General features: G+C 43.7%; 1 protein-coding gene across 1 annotated transcript in view; it reads right to left on the bottom strand.

Moving 5' to 3' along the window:
* Positions 1-4,316: 4,316 nt before the first annotated feature.
* The window catches only part of PLXNC1 (plexin C1), a gene marked incomplete at its 5' end in the record, with an annotated part of 66,991 nt that continues 51,235 nt past the window's right edge, over positions 4,317-20,072 (bottom strand). The window contains 10 exons of the mRNA XM_010023947.1: positions 4,317-4,479; positions 6,130-6,204; positions 6,294-6,434; positions 8,187-8,334; positions 8,745-8,908; positions 10,713-10,820; positions 10,909-10,940; positions 12,019-12,073; positions 15,801-15,904; positions 17,081-17,254. Of these exons, the coding sequence (XP_010022249.1) occupies positions 4,375-4,479; positions 6,130-6,204; positions 6,294-6,434; positions 8,187-8,334; positions 8,745-8,908; positions 10,713-10,820; positions 10,909-10,940; positions 12,019-12,073; positions 15,801-15,904; positions 17,081-17,254 (1,106 nt within the window). The remainder of the gene's footprint in view (positions 4,480-6,129; positions 6,205-6,293; positions 6,435-8,186; positions 8,335-8,744; positions 8,909-10,712; positions 10,821-10,908; positions 10,941-12,018; positions 12,074-15,800; positions 15,905-17,080; positions 17,255-20,072) is intronic.

The raw sequence follows: 20,072 nt of genomic DNA, 5'->3' as shown, positions 1-20,072 counted from the left end.
AGATTAGGGTTTTTTTGTTTTGCCATTTGGTATCATTACTAGCCTGTAGCAACAGATGGCTGAGTAACCACACTGCACATGGTTACCTGGTCATTGATTTGGCTCTTCTCTCCAGCTGCTGCATTTTTGATTTTCCATACAGCACACGACGGTAAGGAACGTGGGGAACAACTTTCTTGGGGAATTTGCTAGACTTTTCTGAGGAAAACAGTGTAATGAGGCTGCATCTCGAATCCTGTGTTCAGTTCTGGGCCCCTCACTACAAGAGAGATACTGAGTTGCTGGAGCAGGTCCAGAGAAGGACAATGAAGCTGGTGAAGGGTCTGGAGAACAAGGAACAGCTGAGGGACCTGGGGTTGTTTAGTCTGGAGAAGGCTCAGGGGGGCACCTTATCGCCCTCTACAGATACCTGAAAGGAGGATGGAACAAGGTGAGGGTCTCTTCTCCCAAGAAAACAAGCAATCGGTCAAGAGGTAATGGCCTCAAACTGTGGCAGGGAGGGTTTAAATTGGGTATTAGAAACAATTTCTTCCCTGAAAGGGTTGTCGGGCATTGGAACAGGCTTCCCAGGGAAGTGGTGGAGTCACTGTCCTGGAAGTGTTCAAAAAATGTGTGGATGAGGGCCTTAGTGGCATGGTTTAGTGGTGGCAATGGTTGGGCTTGATGATCTTGAAGGTCTTTTCCAACCTAGTTGATTCTGCGATTCTATGGGAAGTAACAGCAGCTATTTCTACCCTCTCCTCCTACAAGATTAATAAGGCTCTGGGATTGAGCTGGCTTTGCCCAACCTGAGGCTTGCTATGGTTTACCAGCGTGCAACGGGGGCCAAGAATTGGCTCATGGCAGCCTTGCATGTTGGGCCCTGACCCTGACCTCGCCTGTACTCTTCAGTAGGACTTCAGCTGATGTTGGGGGACAGGGAGGGCAGTTTATACAAATGAGGGGAAGCATTGGAGTGGCACAAAAAGAGTAACCACCAGGCGAAGAATGATGGTTACCTTCTGGATGGTGGGCTCCTTGCACGTTCTGGCTCTTTGCACAAGAGTTAATTACCTGTCCCTGCAGCAGCCTCTCCTGAAAGCAGGGTGATTGGTTATCTTCGTAACACTTGTAGCTTTTAAAAGTATCATCAGCCTCAGCACCTTGAAGCAGTGACGTGGTGGTCACTGAAGGCTGGGGGGAAGGGCAGTGGGTGCTGCATCCTCAGCCTGCCGCTGGCCACTGCTGCTTCCCAGAGGTGGTCATGGCAGCTCAGTACCTTCCAACTTCAGAGTGACAGAAGAGGTTTGTCACACACGGTCTTGACCTGTGTGGTGCTTTCTGCTTTGGAGCCTCATGGGGCTGCCACTGGGTGTCTTACACTCCGTTCCTTGCATGACCTCAGCATTGTTACAGGCTGTGCTTGCTTGCTTTTAACCATTTCAAAGAACACAAGTCAATCATCAAAATAACCTCCAAATGCATTTTATTCTAGATAAACCCATACAAACACCAACATGTATTTGTCATTTGCACTTTTTTTTAACCATTCATTTTAAACAACAGGTTAACTTCTGTACAACAGGAATTACTTTACACATTAGTAAGACTTGACTTTAAACTAGATGACTGCAAAGTAATGCTCTGTAAGCTAGTGTTAGAAAATACACTGTTTGCCGTAGCAGTTTGCCTGTAAACGTGTGAAAATAAGTTAAAGAAAGACAAGTTTGCTTTCCTTTCAGAGACTGCTGCTAGAACTGTTGGGTTGCCATAATACAGCTTTACTGAGAGCTGTGTAATGGTAAGAGCATGGTGCAGATATGGAAGGTGTGCCAATGTTTTGTGTGCTGACCCAAACCTACCAAAAAGAGCCACAATCACTTCATTATATTTCACATCACTTCGTGAGATCCACTTGATGGGTTACAAAGTCCCAGCATGACTTTAAATGGTTTACTAACAGAGTGACGCTGTTGAGGAGGCTTGAATAAAAGGCAGTAATCCTATTCCAGGCTGTAGGCTAAAGCTACACGGCCTGCTTCAACACATACTTAATCTCTAGAAATCATTAAAGCTATTGTAGCAAACAAGCAGTAGTACAAATACAGAAGAGGACTGATTTTTGTTCCCTCATGATATAAACACACAGAGTGAAGTTCACAGGATCAGACCCACGCAAACAGATTATATTTTACAGGGGTTTTTTTTTCTTTTTCTTTTTTTTTCTTTCTTTTCCCCCAAGCAGAAATCTTAGGTTTTAGTTTTCTGCCTGTACAGAAAGTTACTGTTGAACAAAACTATCACAGTTCATCCCAATGCACTGCCAGCGAACACCTGAAGTGGAACGGAACTGCTGAGATCTCAGGCTGAATGGAAAGAGTAATCAATGTGCTCATGCCCCTTCTTTAATATTAATGACTGTGCTTTAGTTATTTGCTGCTTTAAAGTGTTAGGTTAAGAATGATAAAAATCAAGCCCTTAAGTACAGGTATTCTAAGCTTAAGTGCTACTCAAGCCATGGGCCATTCCTTTAGGACAGAGGGCAAGATAGGTTAGGATTGGGAGTGGGGTTTTTTCTCAATTAAAATTAAAAGTTATCAAAATATATTGTGCCAGGCAGTGAAGAGAACTGCTGAAAGTACTGCAACGTCGTAGTGCAGTTTCCTGAACAAAGCCATACATTCCATCAAGTATAAAGTGTAAACTTAATAGCAAGTGTAAGAAAGACTTGAATTTAAAACTAAAAAACAAAAACAAAAGCCATCACAGTATGGGTTGGTGGCTGCCCTCTCTGATATGCAAGAGGTACAACTTGTGCAATCATGTTGTAGGGAGGGGCAGACCAGTAGGCAACTCTACGGCTGGTCACAGCCCAGCACAGGCTTTCTATACTACACCTGGGCCACATGTGCCACAGCAGCCTCACTGAGACAGGGACAGCTCTTCCTGCTTCTGTGGGCTACTGTGTTATGCCACTTGCCTCCAGTGGCAGAGCTCTCTGAAAACTGTAGCTCTGGCTTGTCAATGCCTTACCTGAAACTTAAGGGCAGGTAGTAGCCTTATGTGCCTCCCTGTGACTGAAGCAGAGCCCATGGCAACTAACAATTTCAGCTCTGTAGTGGAGGGCAGGACTGTGCTGGTGTGGCAGCAGAGCCAGAGCTGCTGTGGCTTTGCACAGTAGCCACTGCACCAGCCTTGTCTCAGCAGCATGGCCACGCACCTGCTCTCCAGCAGGGGTGGCTTTAACCACCAATGCAAATGTAATGGATGCCCTCCTAAATTGGCCAGGCCTCAAAAACACCCCAGCAGGACTAAGGCAGAGAGTCCATCACGCCTCCCCAAATCCAGCTCTCATGTTTATAGCAGTTTCTCATACACAGAGGTTACACCACCCCTCTGGTTCTCACATAGTATTAAACTAACACTTTTTTGACAAAGCTTGAAACAAAAATATGCTGGCTTTAGATCTGTGAGGCCCTTGTACATGGATGGCAAGACTGGCCAGGACTGTCAGCACGGCTGCAGGATTGTGCACTGAAGCGCAGCCCTCGTGAGCTGCCTCATCAAATGGCAGGGGTGGCCTGATGCGGTGCAGCTGCACACAGGTTGCACATGTGAAGCTGCTCACGAGTGTGTCACAGCTTATTTAAGGATGGGACGGTAGAAATGTAAACACAGACTGATGCCGAGCTAGTGCCTTGCTCCAAAAGCCTCTCCCCAAGCTCAGTGGTTCGCTTCACTTTGGATGTGAAATTCCTAACCTAGGGAAGGTAAGTAAGTCCTGCCATATGGCATTTGCCCTTCAAACCTAAGACCCACTTTTTCTGCTAAACCTACTTGTCATAAGTGTCACTTTGGTGCTGTTTTGTGTGTGTTTTTTTTTTTCCCCCTGAACAGGAACCAGTGTACATTTGTCTGTAGGGAAGGAAACTGCTGCTGACCCGTATTCTGAAGCCAGAGCTCATCCTCACAGTTCGTCAAGGCTACTGAAGAGGATGTGGTGAAACATCAGCTTTCTCTCTTACAAAAAAAAGAGCTAAACAACTTACAAGTCCACACGGGATGTGTTGCACATCCTCTATGAGCTTGTTTTTAAGTAAGCAGAAAGCTCACTTAGGCAGTATTTTGGAACCAAAAGGTATGTATGTGTGTTCAAACACCTAAAAATGCTGGCCCTGCCAACGCTAGACACACTTTTGCTTTCATGTGCCCATGTTTGAATACGTAACCCTGCCCGTACTTCACTCCCAAATGTAGGTATTACTTGGAATAGTCAGAGTGGAGAAGAGTGTCCAAATGTTTCAAACCCTGTACATAGAGTCAGTCAGAACAGTTTTGGGAGCAATAGCGCTTATTTAAAATCCCCCACAGCAACGCTGTGAGTCAGAGCTCTGCTCAAATCCATTTGCATTTTTTCTTTTCATCAAATAAGGCTTTTACTTGCCGGAGCTGTTTCTGGACATCTTCAAGCCCCCGTTCTCGCTCGAGTTTGCTGTCAATCTGTTAACAATTAGCAGAGAAGAGAATCATATTTTCAGTGCTTATTTTGCTTGCTGGTTTTTAGAGCCTGCTTTTCTGCATTCTAACAACTACTGGCAGAAAAATCCATCTGAATGCCTCCCTATATGCAAACATTCTTTTCTGACTTTAACACTTTATTTTGGTAGTTTTCCTTTCAAGTCATTTTGATTTGCAACACTTCCGCAAAAAGAATGACAGAGCCAAGCAAAAAAACCCAAAACAAATCCAACACATGTTCATCCCTCAAGTGTGAGGCAAGGCGAGGCCAGTGCTCCGCTTTTAGCCTAGAGCAGATCTGCAAATGATCTCTTCCTTTGCCCTATACCCTGAGGGCAAACTGCCTCTCTTCCTCTAACTGTCCCACTTGGCACCAGCCCAGGCCATGGGAAGGAGCACTCCTACTGTCTGGAAACTTTACTGGCAACTCTACAAAGCAACTGAGGTCTCAGCGAACTATGAATGAGGTTTAGCTGCTCCCAGTCAAAAGCCAGAGGGGGAAGAGCAGAGGGAGGGCTTCCTTCTAAGGATGGGGTAAGTTTAGCCAGTAATAGATTCAAAATAGAAGTAAATGGGCAACAAGATTAGAAAGTATTCTGACATCTCCTCTACCAACAATCTTAATGAGCTCAATAAAGTGTAGTAGCACTCTGAGTGTCATCCCAAGCATCTTTTAAGAGGTGAAGATGTGATGCTGAACCCAGATAATTTGAGATGTTACAGATCTGAAGTGGTAAGCTAGCTAACAGGTGACTGAGAGCTGGATGATTACAGTAAGTGCTGATGCTGTGCTGCTGGGCATGAAAGAGAGCAAGGTCTGGTTGCTGGGAGACCCAGACAACCTGCTGGAAGTGGTAACGAGGCTTTCAGGCAACACACCCCAGCTGGCTCTTATCTGCCTCCCTGCGTAGACACATGCAGCCTCTGTTAAGGATGCTGAGCAAAATGGAGTGGAGAACCCTACAATGCAAAGCAGAGGGCAGGGATTTTCTTACAAAGCTGCTTAGAGGTAGCCTGTGACTAAATGCTTTCAGTTGAGAAAAATTTGGTTAGCATTTGCAGTGACTGGAAGCTGGAGCTTCTTCTAGAGAAAGACTATTAGAGCAGACCGCAAGAGAGCTATGATGGGAAAGGAGCAGACATCTCTTGCTGTAAGGCTGAGTGTGCTCCGCTGAGGTGTTTGTACTGACTGTTAAACCGAGATCCCTGGTGCTACAGTCTAATCTGATTTCTGGATCTCCAGGGAAGTGGAGCGCACGCACAGGAGTTGTGACAGGCGTTAGCAGATACCCTGCACGCACAGTGAAACAGGAAGTCTAGGCTTACACAGGAACCTTCTCAAAACTGCGGGGAGAATTTTACTGCTACTGTCTCCGTGAAACATACTGGTGACAGTAAAGGTGCATTTTCAAACTTTTGGCCTGTGACCACTCTGTGAGGTGGGGGCTCCAGCCACTGCAGGGCTGCTCAGCTCAGCAGGAGGAGCAGTTTCAGCTGCACCACAGAGGGACTGTCTCTGGAGTGGCACTCAGTGGCTCACACATCAGGCCAGCCCTTTGTCAAGCCCAACTTTCAAGCCTGAGGTAGCAAGTTGACATTAAGGGGTTAAGTAGGAATAGCAGACATGCTTACCTCCTCATGGTATTTTGCTATGTATCTGTAGATTTCATTCAAGGCCACATTCTCATTAAATTCATTTTCATGTTTCTAAAACAGAAAACAGTTCTGTTCAGATAGTTCTCCTTTTTAAAAACCTTAACATGAAATCAAATGAAGTTGCCACTTCTCAGCCATACCTTAGATTCCTGAGTTAGAAATTCCTCAACCTCTGAAGTGGTCAGTGGAGGCAGATCCCTGATGGCTTTATAGTATGCTTTCACCTCTTCCTTGTAGTGTGGAATGTCCTTAGCGTAGAGAAGTTTATTTGTTGGTGCTTCCTTAAAAGAAAATATTTGAAGCTTTGTCAATTTTCACAGCACAGATTTCCTAAGGTTCCACCTCCACACAGTTAATTGCATCTAATTGTGTCTGTTCTCTGTGTGACTCATTTCTCTTTGCAGTGGTTATATGCAAGTAATCAAGGTTGAAATAAAGATGAACCACAGATGCAAGACCTCAGGAATAATGCATTGTGTTTCATGACAGCTGCCATATAATTATTGACATAACGAGTGCTGAACATTTGTCCCTTAGACATATTTTTCTTTCTTTCTTCCTCCTCACTGCTCCTTAGACTGTGAAAGCTGAACCAAAAGGCTTGAGGCTGGCACCTGAATTTACACACAGGATACAGTATTGCTGGGGAAAGTTCCCCTAGGGTAACATGCTAGATCCTGTCCCAGCAGAGGATCACCTAAAACTCTTTGGTCCCTTCTCCTTTCACTCAGGGGTTCACAGGCACATAGAGCTGACTGCCACACATGCACAGCCAAAGGGATTGATTTTTTCCCCAGGGCTTCAGGGCTCATCTGAGGAAAAAAAGTGCTGATGGTTGTGGTAGGAGCTGAAGCCCCACCTGGAAACCATGTTTTCAGAATGTAAAAGTGGGGGCTGGTAGTTTCCTGTCACTGCTCTAGTTTAAATTCTGGGGAACAGACGACACAGCCATGTGATACCTTGTCACTACTGTTTCCACCATGTGATGAACTGATTTAAATGTTTGTTTTCTAAGTGTCTAAAGACCTTTAAGGTAAAAGGCTAAATCATGAAAGTAAATACATTTTAGTACTAAAAGGCCACAGGATGTTTACTGCGTTGCAAACCTTTATCAGGTTTCAGCATCCCTTTACAAATGGCTAACGGGAGCTGTTGTATCAACAGTACTTCACAATGGATGTTCAGCACAGAAACCTAACAGAGCATGCTCATTTGTAGTTTTTGCATTAAGTGACGTGATTAGTTTCAATTCATGATACTTCACTCCTAAAGTAAGATAAATATGCACATTATTTAACAGATGAGCAGTTGGTTCAGATCACACATGGAATTAGTCCATTTTTATATACATATTTTTAGGCTAAAAAATCTCTAGCCTGTATTTCTTGGTAGCATGAGCCTGAACAAATGCTTCCTGCTGTGGTCCAAAGAAAAGAAAAATATCCTTGGGAAAAATGAAGTATTTCTGATCCCTGGAGTTCCGGACAATGTACTAAAGAGCTTTTGAATGTAAGATTTCTGGACTTGCTACTCCAGCAAATAATTTTGCATATAAAAAGAGGGCAGCTAATACATGTGAAAGGAACTGTTTCAAACTTCAGAGCTCTTTCAAGTATTCTTACAGCAGCCAGTAGCTTACTATGTGTGCTTCCTGCACATTGGTGTATGGCAGACAAAATTTGGACTAATGAAATTATGTTAATACTTTCTAGACTTTAGCTTCAAAATTCTTTAAAACTTCATCAAGATCTTCCAATTTCCACCCTCTTCCACATATTCTATAAACACTGTGCAGAAACTAACTGCAGAGAAGACAAGCAGCAGTTAACTATAAATAAGGCATTCTAGTAGCTCTATCTGTTCACTCCAGTGAATTCTTCAAAGTCTTGTGAGAAGGAGCAACAGAGAATGGAAACCCAGCTTAAACCAGACAGTTCTGCCCCCAGTGTCAGCACATCCATTTCCTAAATCATTACAGAGTTGATAAAGACATTGATTAAGAAGTTAGCAAAAGACTGGTAGGGCAGCATTACCTTCCCCAGTGTCTGTTCAGCTAGAGAAAAGGCATCCATGAAAGCTTGTGCGATTACAGACAAACAGCCATCTATATGTGAAGTCTTCTTAATATCAAAGACAAACTGGGGATTCTTCAGTATGTTCACCCAGAAGCGAAGAGGAAGACTGAGAAAGAACAAGCATGTTTAAAATTAACCACTCGGGTAGCACATTTCTCGTCTGCCTATTCATGTTAAAAAAGGGATCAGGGAACAAAGGGAGCAGGGAGCACACACATCAGTCAGTCAGCTTTCCATCTTTCAATAATGCTCTCAACCTGCAGGTACATCTTTCTGAGCATGAAGTCAGCATGCAGACTTAGAAGGCCTGGAAGCTGTGGTGGTTTGTACTGGTGTCCTAGCAATATACTAAAATTAGAAAAATCAACATACTAAATTTACTGGGATCCACAAAGCCAAACCACATCTTCACCTAGACATGCCAAAATCTTACTCTTCTGATGACAGCTGACCTGTTCTACCTTTGCCACTGCATTTTCAGAGGGTGCACACACTCCTGGGTGTATAAGGGCATACCTGTTGGTTTTCCATATGTGGACCACATCAGGGTCAGTAATTTTTTTGCTCTCAGCCTGGGCATCCAGAAAGTCAAAAAAGTACTTGATGGCAACTGGTGCTTTATTGTTGGGTAAACTCCAAATGCTCCTGAAGAGCTTTTCAACAACAGAATGAATTGCAACCTGAAAAGTAAGAAAAGGAACAGTGCCATTGTTACAAAAGAAAAGAACTGGATTTCTTGTCTCAGGGCACTGAGTGTGCCCCAAGGTAACCACACACAGGAACTACAATACACTTGTGGCAAACACCAAGCTCAGAGGTTACTGGTAAACAAGAGAGACAATGCCAAAAAAGAAACCAAATACACCATAATGAGCTGCTTTCACAAGTCACACATCCTATCACTTTACCTACATGAGAATTGTGGTGAACTCTGTGATAAATCGTAGGTGGAAGGAATCACTCATTCCAACAAAGACATCATCTCTTCAGATGCAGTGGGCACCGTTGCTAAAGGCATTTGGAACTTGTGACCAGAAATAAGAGGGAAGTGAGCAAAAGTAGTTTAACCAGTTTTCTGGGGCACTAGTCTTCATGGTGCCATCTGTGACACATGTTGAACACGTGCGCATCAACACTTCACAGCCAAGCCACTGTGGCGCTTGATCTAATTCAGGAATAACAGCTTTGAGTGGCACACAGTATTACAGAGAAGAGCTGAAAACTGGGTATTTCCGGTCCAGAAGTGAAGCTATTTGGCTCACAAATGCAAGGGCTTGGTTGATGATGGACTCACTAACATCATCACAGAGTATTCATAGAGACAAACAAAGCAGAACACTTGTGTTTTTTAATTCACATCCATTATGAAGTTCGGTTCAGCTCAGTCTTCTCTCTGCAAGAAGGACTCAAGTGTATCCCAGGGCCTTGATGTGCTAGTGAACAGTTCATTTCATGTTGCAAACTCCTCAATTGCTTCTGTGTGCATGTATGGGTGAGAGGGAGAGAGACGCAGTTCTATGCAATTTCCTTTAATGCAGGGTGCATTAAGGGTGGAATTTCACAGTGAGGATATCACAGCACTGTTGTTTGGAGCATTATCTTACTTTGGAGAATGAGATGATTAATTCAAAACCTTTTAAAAGGACTGTTTCCTAAGAGCCTGATCTTTTCTTTTGTACTCCAGTCTTCCACAATAAGACATTACTGGTTTACTCCAGCAGTACCTAAGGGCTTTTGTTAGTTTCCACAGCTAATGAGAAATGACCAGTCTGAAATAATGATTGATAGATTTTTAAATGCAAGGCGGCCATAATCACCATCCTCCTGGCCTCTTGTATCACACAGCTCTCAGTGTTGTGCACTGATTAATATTTTAATATACTGCTGCAAAGAGTTTTATAACCCTTTTGAGTAAGTCAGCAACTGGAGGCAGAGAGCAAGGCTTATTCCTAAGGAGTGTGCATTGTATATATTAGGTATTTGTATTATAAATCCTAAGTACCTTGCTTTTGAAATTAATGTAGTTATTTTGGGTGCTTAATTTGAGACCCTACAAGATTTACTTTCATAAGCAGTATTTTGTGGAACTCAGGTCTTGGCAGTTGTCTCTAAGCTGCGCAAATTCTAGTAGAAAGTCAGGAGATTGTTGACTCTAAACTGTCTCTCCAGAAGGGATTGTTCACACCCTATGGGGCCCATTGGCAAAATTCACTCTCTATAAGCTCAGTAACTACCTTTTTTCTTTGACCTGGGAAGCAAGGTTGTGCTTACTGAGCAGGTAGTGCGAGTAGTAGACAGTTTTAGAACTCTAGCATTAGAAAACCTGGAATGTGTCTGTCTCTGCAAACGGGCACAATCCATAGTTAGCACAGTGTTATACGTACAGGAAGTTGTGTAATTTCTGCTTTAATTTCTATTTCTGTTGGGGCAAACTACCCAAACCTAACATTAGCCCTTTTTCAAAACAAGGCCTTTACAGTTTACCTTGGTTGACAGAAGCTTTGTCAGATACATTTCTTTCACTTTGAATTTTTGCTTTCCCTTGTGACCTGCTCCTTTCACATCCTTGTTTGCTTCGGAGTCTGGTAAAATCTGTCGCAAAGAGATTAAAGAGATTACACAGATACAAATACAGCTCAGTATTAAATCCATCACTTAACAGTGTAATGACTGAACTCACCAAATGACAGTGTTCATCTGAGTAGTCCACATCTAAACAACAGAAAGCAGAGAGTAAAGAGGCATTAATGAAACACACAGCTACAATCTTGTGAATTCTGCTGGGCTCTGGGCTGTTCATGCCAGGATGCCCAGCCAGCAGGCTCAGCATCATGCTTTCCTGCCTGCAGTGTGGGGAACCTTCCAAGGAACGCACAGGTCCTGGCTCACCTCCCCAGTGCCAACCTGTAGCTCTGACCACTAAGCTAGGGCATCATCATCTGCTGCTGGAGTAAGCTGGCAGCAAATTGCAGCTCCTCTGAAACGAGGACAACAGACAGCACACAAGATGATTGCATTTCTTTAGTCTGAGTACTCTGTGCAGGCGGGTTAAGGTCGGGCTTGAAAGCAACGGCTGAGAACAGACAGCCCTGTTCTTGCTGAGGGAGAGACCAATGCCATCCAGTGACTTGCACCTCAGAGACACATGTCTCCTAACTTTAGATGTCCACTTCAATGGTGAATCACACACTAGGAGTGTCTGTTTCACCTCAAGGGCTACAGAAAGTCCACCTCCCCCAAGCCACAGCTGGGCTGGGAGCAACCAGCACCACAGGGGTAGGTGAGATGAGCTGACCCCTTGTAAGCACCCTTTAACTCCTGACCTGCTGTTGAGACAGCAGAGTCAAAACTTTCAGAAACACAGTCAATAAGGAAAGCTCCCAAACCATATTTTTCTGTTATGCCTGTCTCTGGACAGCACACCACTATATCCATGATGCACACCACCAAGCACCGTAGCAGGGCATGTTCCCTGTGTTGGTCTTGTCTGTGTCACCTGTGCCTCCCTGCCCTGCTTTCCTGCCTATGAGTTTGTATCTTTAAGTATTTATTTGCTGACAACTGTAAGTCCTTCTGTCCTTTTCTTTGCCTTCTTCCCCCTTCCCAGGCCCACTGTGCCTGCCACAGGCCCAGAGCCAGGCTAACATGGCTCTTCATTTGATTCAGCTATATCAAAGTACCAGTTTTTCTGACCTTCTATTGACCAAGATACAGCCTGTCACAGCTCAGCTCTCTGCACTCCCAGCCCATTCTCCACACAAGATTAAACAGGTTGCAGTTCCTTCATTACCTGATCGGGTAGTCACCTTCTTTTTAAAGACTTTTATGGTGGCTCCGTTTGAAATCTGAAAGCAAAAACCAAACACATCATGCTGGAACTGAAGAATTCACAAAGCCCTCAGTTTCATTTCCTCTGTCCCTCAGTCTGTGGCAGTGCAGGAGCATGCCAGCCTGCTTCGCTCTCACCACGGTGTCCACAGCTCTCAGCGGCAGCCAGGGCTGCAGTTTGTCAGCCTTACCTGGCAAGGCGTAGAGGCAGCTCTTCCAACAAACCGGCCTTCAACACCTTTCTCTTTGATTTTTCTGGTTTAGCCCTCACTTGGACATTCTCATTTACACATACTGCTTCAAGCTGCTTCTACAGACTGCCCTGGTTGAAGTCTCTGGCTCCAGTGCACTAGCATCTTACAGGAAGGTGAGGCAGGGAGGGGAACACAAGGATGATTTCTCTTCTGGCCCCCTTTCTTTCAGCTCAGTCCATTCCCTCCAAGCCCTATGGAGAGGCCATGTTGAGGGTCTAGCCTGGAGCTTCCAAGAACCGTTTTCAAACTGAGCAAAATACTTACGCCCTGTGAACTGTAAGGTCAAGATCCGTATCTATCTACCTGGTGATTTCTAGGAAAAATCTAACCCCTTCCTTCCCTGAATGTACACTGCTGCCAGGATGGTAACTGTTATCTTTAAAAGAAACTGACAAGACAAGCTTTTATTATCAGGGAGTAATGCAAAACCAGTTCCCACTGAGAACTACACCACTGCTCTGCTGTCAAATGGTGAGTTTTGCCAAGTGCTAGTGTACTTCCCTCTATAATTACAAAAACAACTGGCCAGTTCTAGGAAGGGATCTCTGCCAAGATAATTTAAGTGTTTTTTAAACCTTGGCAGCCAGCCTGGTGGAAGAAACCAGTTTAAACATTAAGATACTCTATCAAGAGCTGTCTCGCGCCAAAGAAATCTGCACTTACACTTGCTCCTGGAAAGTAAATGCCATCTATTTCATAAGTATGACTTTTTGCAGGGTTTCCGTTTATCACACAGTGTTCCAAGAGCTCTTTCAGATAACACAGAGTGCTTAAAACACACTACAAGTGAGAATATGCCCTAAGTCTGGCTTGTGAGGTAACACAAACCCAGAGAGTCTTCCTACATGGCTCTGAAGATAGGTAAACAGGAACAGGGCTACCCAGCAGCTCACCCCATCCCAGAGCGGCGTGGGCAATATGCGGCCCCCGTTCCCTCTCCAAGAAGCAGGAGAGCAGCTTGATGCTGAAATGTGTTGGCTCCTGTCCTGAGGGAGACAGGCAGAGCTGGGTGGGAGAACCGCGCTTCCCTCCAGGAACCAGAGGCGTTAGTGCAGATCAGCCATGATCCAAGCCCCCACTTCAGGTTTTATTTCTGGGACAAATTATGCTTTTAGCATTGAGTGGAACATGCTTTCCCTTCTTTACCATTACTGCAGCAGCCATGCTTGCTGATTCTTTCAGTGTGATCTAATTAAATAAAAAAAACCCCTTCTTTCATGTCCTGCTGCCCTTATCATGTTCATGGTGGGCTGCTCCCATGGGCACCTCAAAACATCTTTATTTTGTCAGGTGTGTTACGGAGGGGGAAGAAAAGGGAGGGGGAGATCTGTTCAGATCCACACAACACGGAGTACTGCTACTTTGCAGAACAGAAGATGTAGTAGTGTGGCTCTACCCCTCTTTCTTTTTCTCCGGGCCTGCTGTCCTCCCTGTAATTCACTTCTTGACAGCGAGCTCCCTGGATCACTCAGATTTGCTGTCTGGGGCTGTGCCTGCTCCTGGAACATGTGATGCTGATGCAGCTTGAGAAATTGATCTCTGACTTGGAGAGCAGATCTGAAAGTGGTTCTCTAGCTCTCTTCTTGTGTGGGAAATAGGACATTGTGATAATTAGCAACTTTCTTGTCAAGGCTTGTGGTTATTCTGAGGGAAATAGTGCAGACCTCATAAATAATCACATCAATAACCCTACTAGCAGCAAAAAATTAGAGCAACAGGAGTATGTAAATCAGAGACACATGAAAGTCTAAGTAAGAGTACAGGGGATTTGTCTCCCCTCAGAAACACTACGCAAAAATGCAAACATCCCCTACTTGCAGATTTAAAAAATCAGTGTAGAAACTAAGTCTGCTTTTTCAGGAGTGCCTGGTGATTCTGGGACCTTTACAACACAACTCTCATGCTCCAGTATCTTAAAAAGATTTGATGGTATCTCCCTGTTTCAAAAACCTGGTTCCTTTCTAGCATTTCAGTCTGGCAAACAAAAGGAAAAATCAGGCTTGGCACAAAACTCAAGCACTGTTGAAATGTAAGTTGGAATTTCCTCAGGCAACATTACTACCCTCACACTGTGTATGAAATGTTCATTTTTCGTGCTAACTGGACACCTTTACATTCCTTTTTGTATTAATATGCATACAAGAAAATAAACTATATATGGTAACGGCTTATACTTGCCACTAAGCCACTGCCTAAAATGTCACCAAGCTTCTGCCTAACATGTACATGATTTTGTCAGTGTCAGAAGTGAACTAAAATATCTAACCGAGATAGATACCCAGCACAATTTCCATAAGACAGCTGCTACGCTATGATTAGTGTAGTTACAGCTTTGCAAGAACAGCTGAGCCTCCAACCTAACTTGCATCTGCCTGCAGAAACCTCAGATGAAAACAAGGGCTGGGACAAAGATTCCCAGGGATGACACTGACCAACTGGAGCAGACCCGTTTGCCATGAGGTATGGCACCCTTTCCCCACGGCATGCCGTGAGCTCAGGAAGTGCAAAAAGCTGCCTGGTAAAACCAGGAAGCACTTGCAACAGCTGCCTGAAGTAAAGAATGTGCATACTATCACATTAGGCAGAAGTTCAAATATCTAATCAGATTCAGATCTACTTTGACCTTTGCTGCAATGTCCTAATTTGTACAAAATCTTTACAAACAGAGTGGAGGAAGTCCCACGTTAATCTATAGACAAGATTCAAGATAGGCACAGGAAAAGCTGTATTTAAGACACTGGATGGTGACTCAGGATACCTGGGTTCACTGCTGCCTCACTGGAAGGTTAAGGAGAGCAACAAGTAACTCCAGAAATCTGTAAAGTGACTCCAAATGAGCTTGCTCCAGCTACAGACAATGCTGCTAGGAGCCCTTGTTTCTCTGTGGATGGCACTGTATTTGCTTACACAGACAGCAATGTGTTCAAGGCTGGCTCAGGTTTCTCAGCACCATACTGCATCGCATGGCACACACCTATACTCATCATCAAAATGTCTAAATAAATAAGAAGTGATTATATGCTAAGAGCTAGACTTTCAGATTCAACAATGAGGAATGAAGAAAGCTCACTAAAAGCACTCAGCATGCTAACCTAATTTCCAAAATCTATCTGTAAGCATCAAGATGTGAGCTACCATATCATTTGAGACAAATCATCTGCTGAACGTGTCACCTCAGCCCATCACCCTCTATTTTGACTAGTGTCAGTGGAAACTCCTTAGACGGGCAACTGAAATGCTCAACGGCAGTAACAGTTTACCTGGTACGCTCCAACCAAGCAACCCTTCAACAAGCAAGCCTCTGAAAAGTAACAGAGAACGTATGACTCGTTGTCAAGAAAGTTGTGTGTCACACAGCTCTTTCCTTCTGTGGTCGATGCTCAGCTGTCTCTTTGACAGTTTGATCAACCAAGATACTTCCGTGCAGACAAGCATTTTGGAGCTGGAGAGAAACTGCTTCTTGATTCATTGGTATGGCTTCCGTGCTTACCTCGTAATGACCGATGGTATTTAGCTTTCTTATCCCATCCTCCATCACCTCAGAGGAACCATCAATATCTAACAATTCTCTTTGCTGCTCCTCAGACACCAGTTCTGCAGTACGACAGCAACAAAAAACAATTACATTCTAATGGCATTCTCACTGCACAGATGTTTGTAAAGAAAAACAACACCTAATTATTTTTGGACCAGTGGCTCCCAACTGAGCTGTTTCTCTCTGTCCTTGTGCTAGGTCACACAAGATTGGTTTTTCACTCCCACACCACAGATTCATTTTCCGGGGTGACAGCCTGGGTGGCTTCCACAAGGCCACTCGTGCCTCACTTTGTTGTGGTCAAGGCAGAGGTTTCGGAGGTGCTTTCACCTGATCTAGCTAATCCGTTGCACAAGTGTGCCTTGGTGTTATGGCCACGCTGGGACCAGAAGAAAGGTTTCACAAGCCACTGTACAAGACCTGACACAGTATCTGTGAAGGGTGGTCAGGCAGGGGTGGGGGATATAAATGTCAGATATGAAAGTAAATCATCATCACTTGCTGACATAGCATCTGAGCAGGTGAGGAAAGATCAACATCTTGGGAAGCAAGTCCAGGAGGTGATAAATACCAACAATGTTGAGTTTGTTAGACTTCCTGCTGGAGCACGTGGAAGTGGCATGGTGGCAACTACAGGCTTTTACCTGACCTTGGGCTCTTGAAAACCCAACAAGAAATGATGGCTTGACTGATCTGCTGGAATGGCCTAATTTACTTCTGTAGATACTGCATGTATCTTTGCAAGTCATGTGTGAGCTATTATATAAACCTAATCTGGCTGTAAATAAACTTTATTTGCAGGTTTTCCTGACTGAGGGAAACACAGACCTGTTGGAACAAGGGGTGGTAGGAGGGATAGCAGGTAGGGACTAAAGTACTTGGTAATCATGACATGTCATCCTACCCACTGACAATTTATCAACCAGCTGCACTGAGGTGGATGGACCACCTTACTTAACCCAGAAAAGGAACATATAAATTACGTGTGTTCAACGAACAACGTTTGTCAGCTGCACGCTCAAGTCCTTGCGGAAGTGAGGAAGATGCAGTTCCAATGTTCTGAGTATAAACGATCTAGTGTTTCCGGATAAATTCCTTACAAAACCTATGTTCTGCCTAAACACTAAAACATTTAAAAAAAGAAATCAAAGCCAACAGTAGCAATTCCTAACAGGAAAACTCCACAGACAGATCAGTGAACTCCATGAAAACACAACACAGTGACACTCTCTTACCTAGACCAATTTCATCCAGCTGAAGACCATAGAGAAAGCCATTCTTATTAAGGAAAGCCTGAAGGCTCTTTTCCTTGGCTTGGCCAATGGTGTCGCAGTCCAGAACATTAACTTGGATCGTCTGACAGGCATCTCCACTCTCATTTTCTGGGATTTTTTCAAAGATAATGTTTACTGTCTGGGGAAGGAAACACATATTTGACTTACAGGGACCACCTGGCACAGGAAACCTACAAACTCCTGACAGCAAACCTGAGAGGATCTTCAGCATATCGATTATTTAAGCTACTTCAAATGAAGATTATTTGAAGGAATTACAGAACGAAGCAGTTAGAATTCCTCGTGTCCAAAGGATCAAAGATACACAGCCATGTATTTTCAAAACTGTATTTTGTGTTCTGCTTTCGTGCAAATCTGTTTCAGTGAATTACCAAAAAAAGAAAACAGACAGGAGACCAGGGAAAACTACAATGCACGCTCTAAAAAAAGCCGATCTTTTATTTAAAATGAGTGCCTTAAAAGCAAAACTTTAAGCAACCAGAGATCTGATAGGGTTGCTAAGTAAGTTGTCATGGTAAGCATGATTGATTTTGAGTGGAGAGGAAGCAGTGCTGAAATGCATATTTACACCAGCAGATTATGCTAAGTGCCTTGTATCATACAAAAAAATACACCTCCCTTGGAGACATCAGTGTCTGCATACAGCCATGTCTCTAGAGGCAGCAGAGACAGGCCTATTGCAGAAGGAAAGGGAAAGCACGTTGCAGCAGATAGAACCCAAAGTGGTCCAGATCCGCATCAAAAAGTGTGATTTATTCTGTTAGTTATTACTGCAGGTCAAACACACACACAACCTGTGCAGCTACAACACCCCTACCCTTTAGCTCACAGCTGCTCTTAGCTGGGACACAATTCATCTGCTTAAGGCTGCACACAAGGTGAGTATGGGGTAGAGGGAGGTGCCAATGAGTCTGGGTGACCATCTCCAGGGAACGTTTTCAGTCAGGTCATATTTCTGGTCAGTCCAGGCAGATAAACTGCCAAAAGGCAGGAAAAACCACAGAATTGCTATTGCAGAGCAATGATAACAATAATACGCAGTGCCACAGCCTGCTCCTTGCAGAGAAATCACCGTTCAGCTACACAGATACAGATGTTCTGCTGCAGGTGTCTTGGGACAGAATTAAAACACTGGACTGCAAGAAGCATAGGAAAATCTACGTACTCAAACCAGTGTGGCTGTTGGACACTTCTGGTATAATCCACATCTTTTGAGTGAAATGAGAGGGCTGCAGGTGTGACTCAGTGAAGGAGTGATTGTTAAAAGAGGAAGCAACTGAAAAATGTTTTTTTCCCTGCTGTCATGTGAAGGAAAGAATTTCTGTGCAGGTTGCTGCAGGGACAGCTTTTCTCTCTTAGAAAAATGGGTAGTTGTTAATAGTTGTAGAATGCTATTTTCTGCTTTATTACTCAGCAAGAGAGGAAACTACAACACACCGGTGATGAAAAAAAAAACTAGTCCAATGAGACATAAATTAACTTTACTGTTTCTACAGAAGCAAAATGAGTATTAAAAACAGGCCTGCAAAACAATGAAGATCGGGATTTAATAAAGACTATAGGATGTAACTGAAGTAACAGAGAATAACTTAATCAGGGCACCAAGACGTTTAATTGTGGAGAAAATGAGCCCATGGAAAGGACAGATGGAACAGAAGAAGAGGATATGTGGGAATGGTGCCTGCACAAGGAGAAGCAGACTGGATGCCATGCCTCAGGTTGGGATTTCATGCAGAAAATTAGTAAAATATATATTGGCACAGGAATGAGGGAGTCATGCTTGGTTAGGCCCACAGACCAACTGAACAGACAGCAGTCCTGCCCTTGACTTTGACTGCCCTAAGGTCACGGTCTTCTAGGACAAAAATGTGGGCAGGGACCAACTGTATTTTGGTTTTGAAAAACTCATTTTAATCAAAGTCCTTGTCTCTTCTAGTCTCCAAACTGATCTTTCTGGAGTAGCTACTCACACTTTAACTGACGTTGAACTGTCTTTACATCCTTGGAAGCACTCCTTCCTTTAGCTGATCCTTTCCTCCTAACATTATTCCTACACTGCAATATTCATGCAACTGCTTAATTTCCTCTTCCTTTCAGACTGTCAAGAAAAACTGACTTTTTTCTCTGCTGCATCTCCTTCTCAGCACATGCTCTCACACAGATCACACATAAATGTGCAGCCTCTTCAGTTATTAGCATGTGACAGTCCTCCCATCCTCACTCAACTCACTATAGGGTGACAGGACTGTAAAAAGAGAGCAGCAGTCCTTCATGTAGGTGGAATACTAGTCATTTATGAACTCCTTAATCAAAAATATCCACAATGTGAGGATAATAACAACACTTTATCACTCAAAGAGGTGGTCAGACGGGAACAAATATTTAAATACATAAAAGTCTCTAACCCAAGAGAGACAGACAGTTTTGCTGATATGATTTCCTACAGAAATTAATCTTAAGTGGTGCAGCAATTGAACAGAAGCTAGGAGAGCCAACTATTATTAAGTCTTCCCTCTGTAGCTGAAGTTTTCATAAATCAGATTCAAGCTGTCTGACTGCACAATCCCTGGCTTTGGAAACCGTTAATCAGAACCTGACAGTCACAATCACTGCATTTAAACATAAAGTGTGGCACTGAAAAAAGAATCAGAAATTACTGTAGAATTATGAAAGCCCTTTTATGATCAGCTCTGAAGGTCAGAAAACATTTAAGAGGAATGATGGGAGGACACACGGATCTCACAAGGAAACACCATCAGGTCCTTTTCTGAGCTCTCTCACTTTGCAAAGGAAAAGAAAATACGAGTCAACTTAGGGAAAGATTCAGGAGAAAATTACAGGACGTGGTTAACCCAGTAATACCTCAAGATGAGACTATGCGCTAGAATTAGTGATTAGCAACACAAGGTCACAGTGCTCTTCAGCAAAGGTT

Source organism: Nestor notabilis, unplaced genomic scaffold (genome assembly GCF_000696875.1).
Source record: "Nestor notabilis isolate BGI_N333 unplaced genomic scaffold, ASM69687v1 scaffold7331, whole genome shotgun sequence".
In the NCBI taxonomy this organism is placed as follows: domain Eukaryota; kingdom Metazoa; phylum Chordata; class Aves; order Psittaciformes; family Psittacidae; genus Nestor; species Nestor notabilis.
Note: the sequence above shows the minus strand (reverse complement) of the source record. Positions and strands in the feature narration are given on the sequence as shown.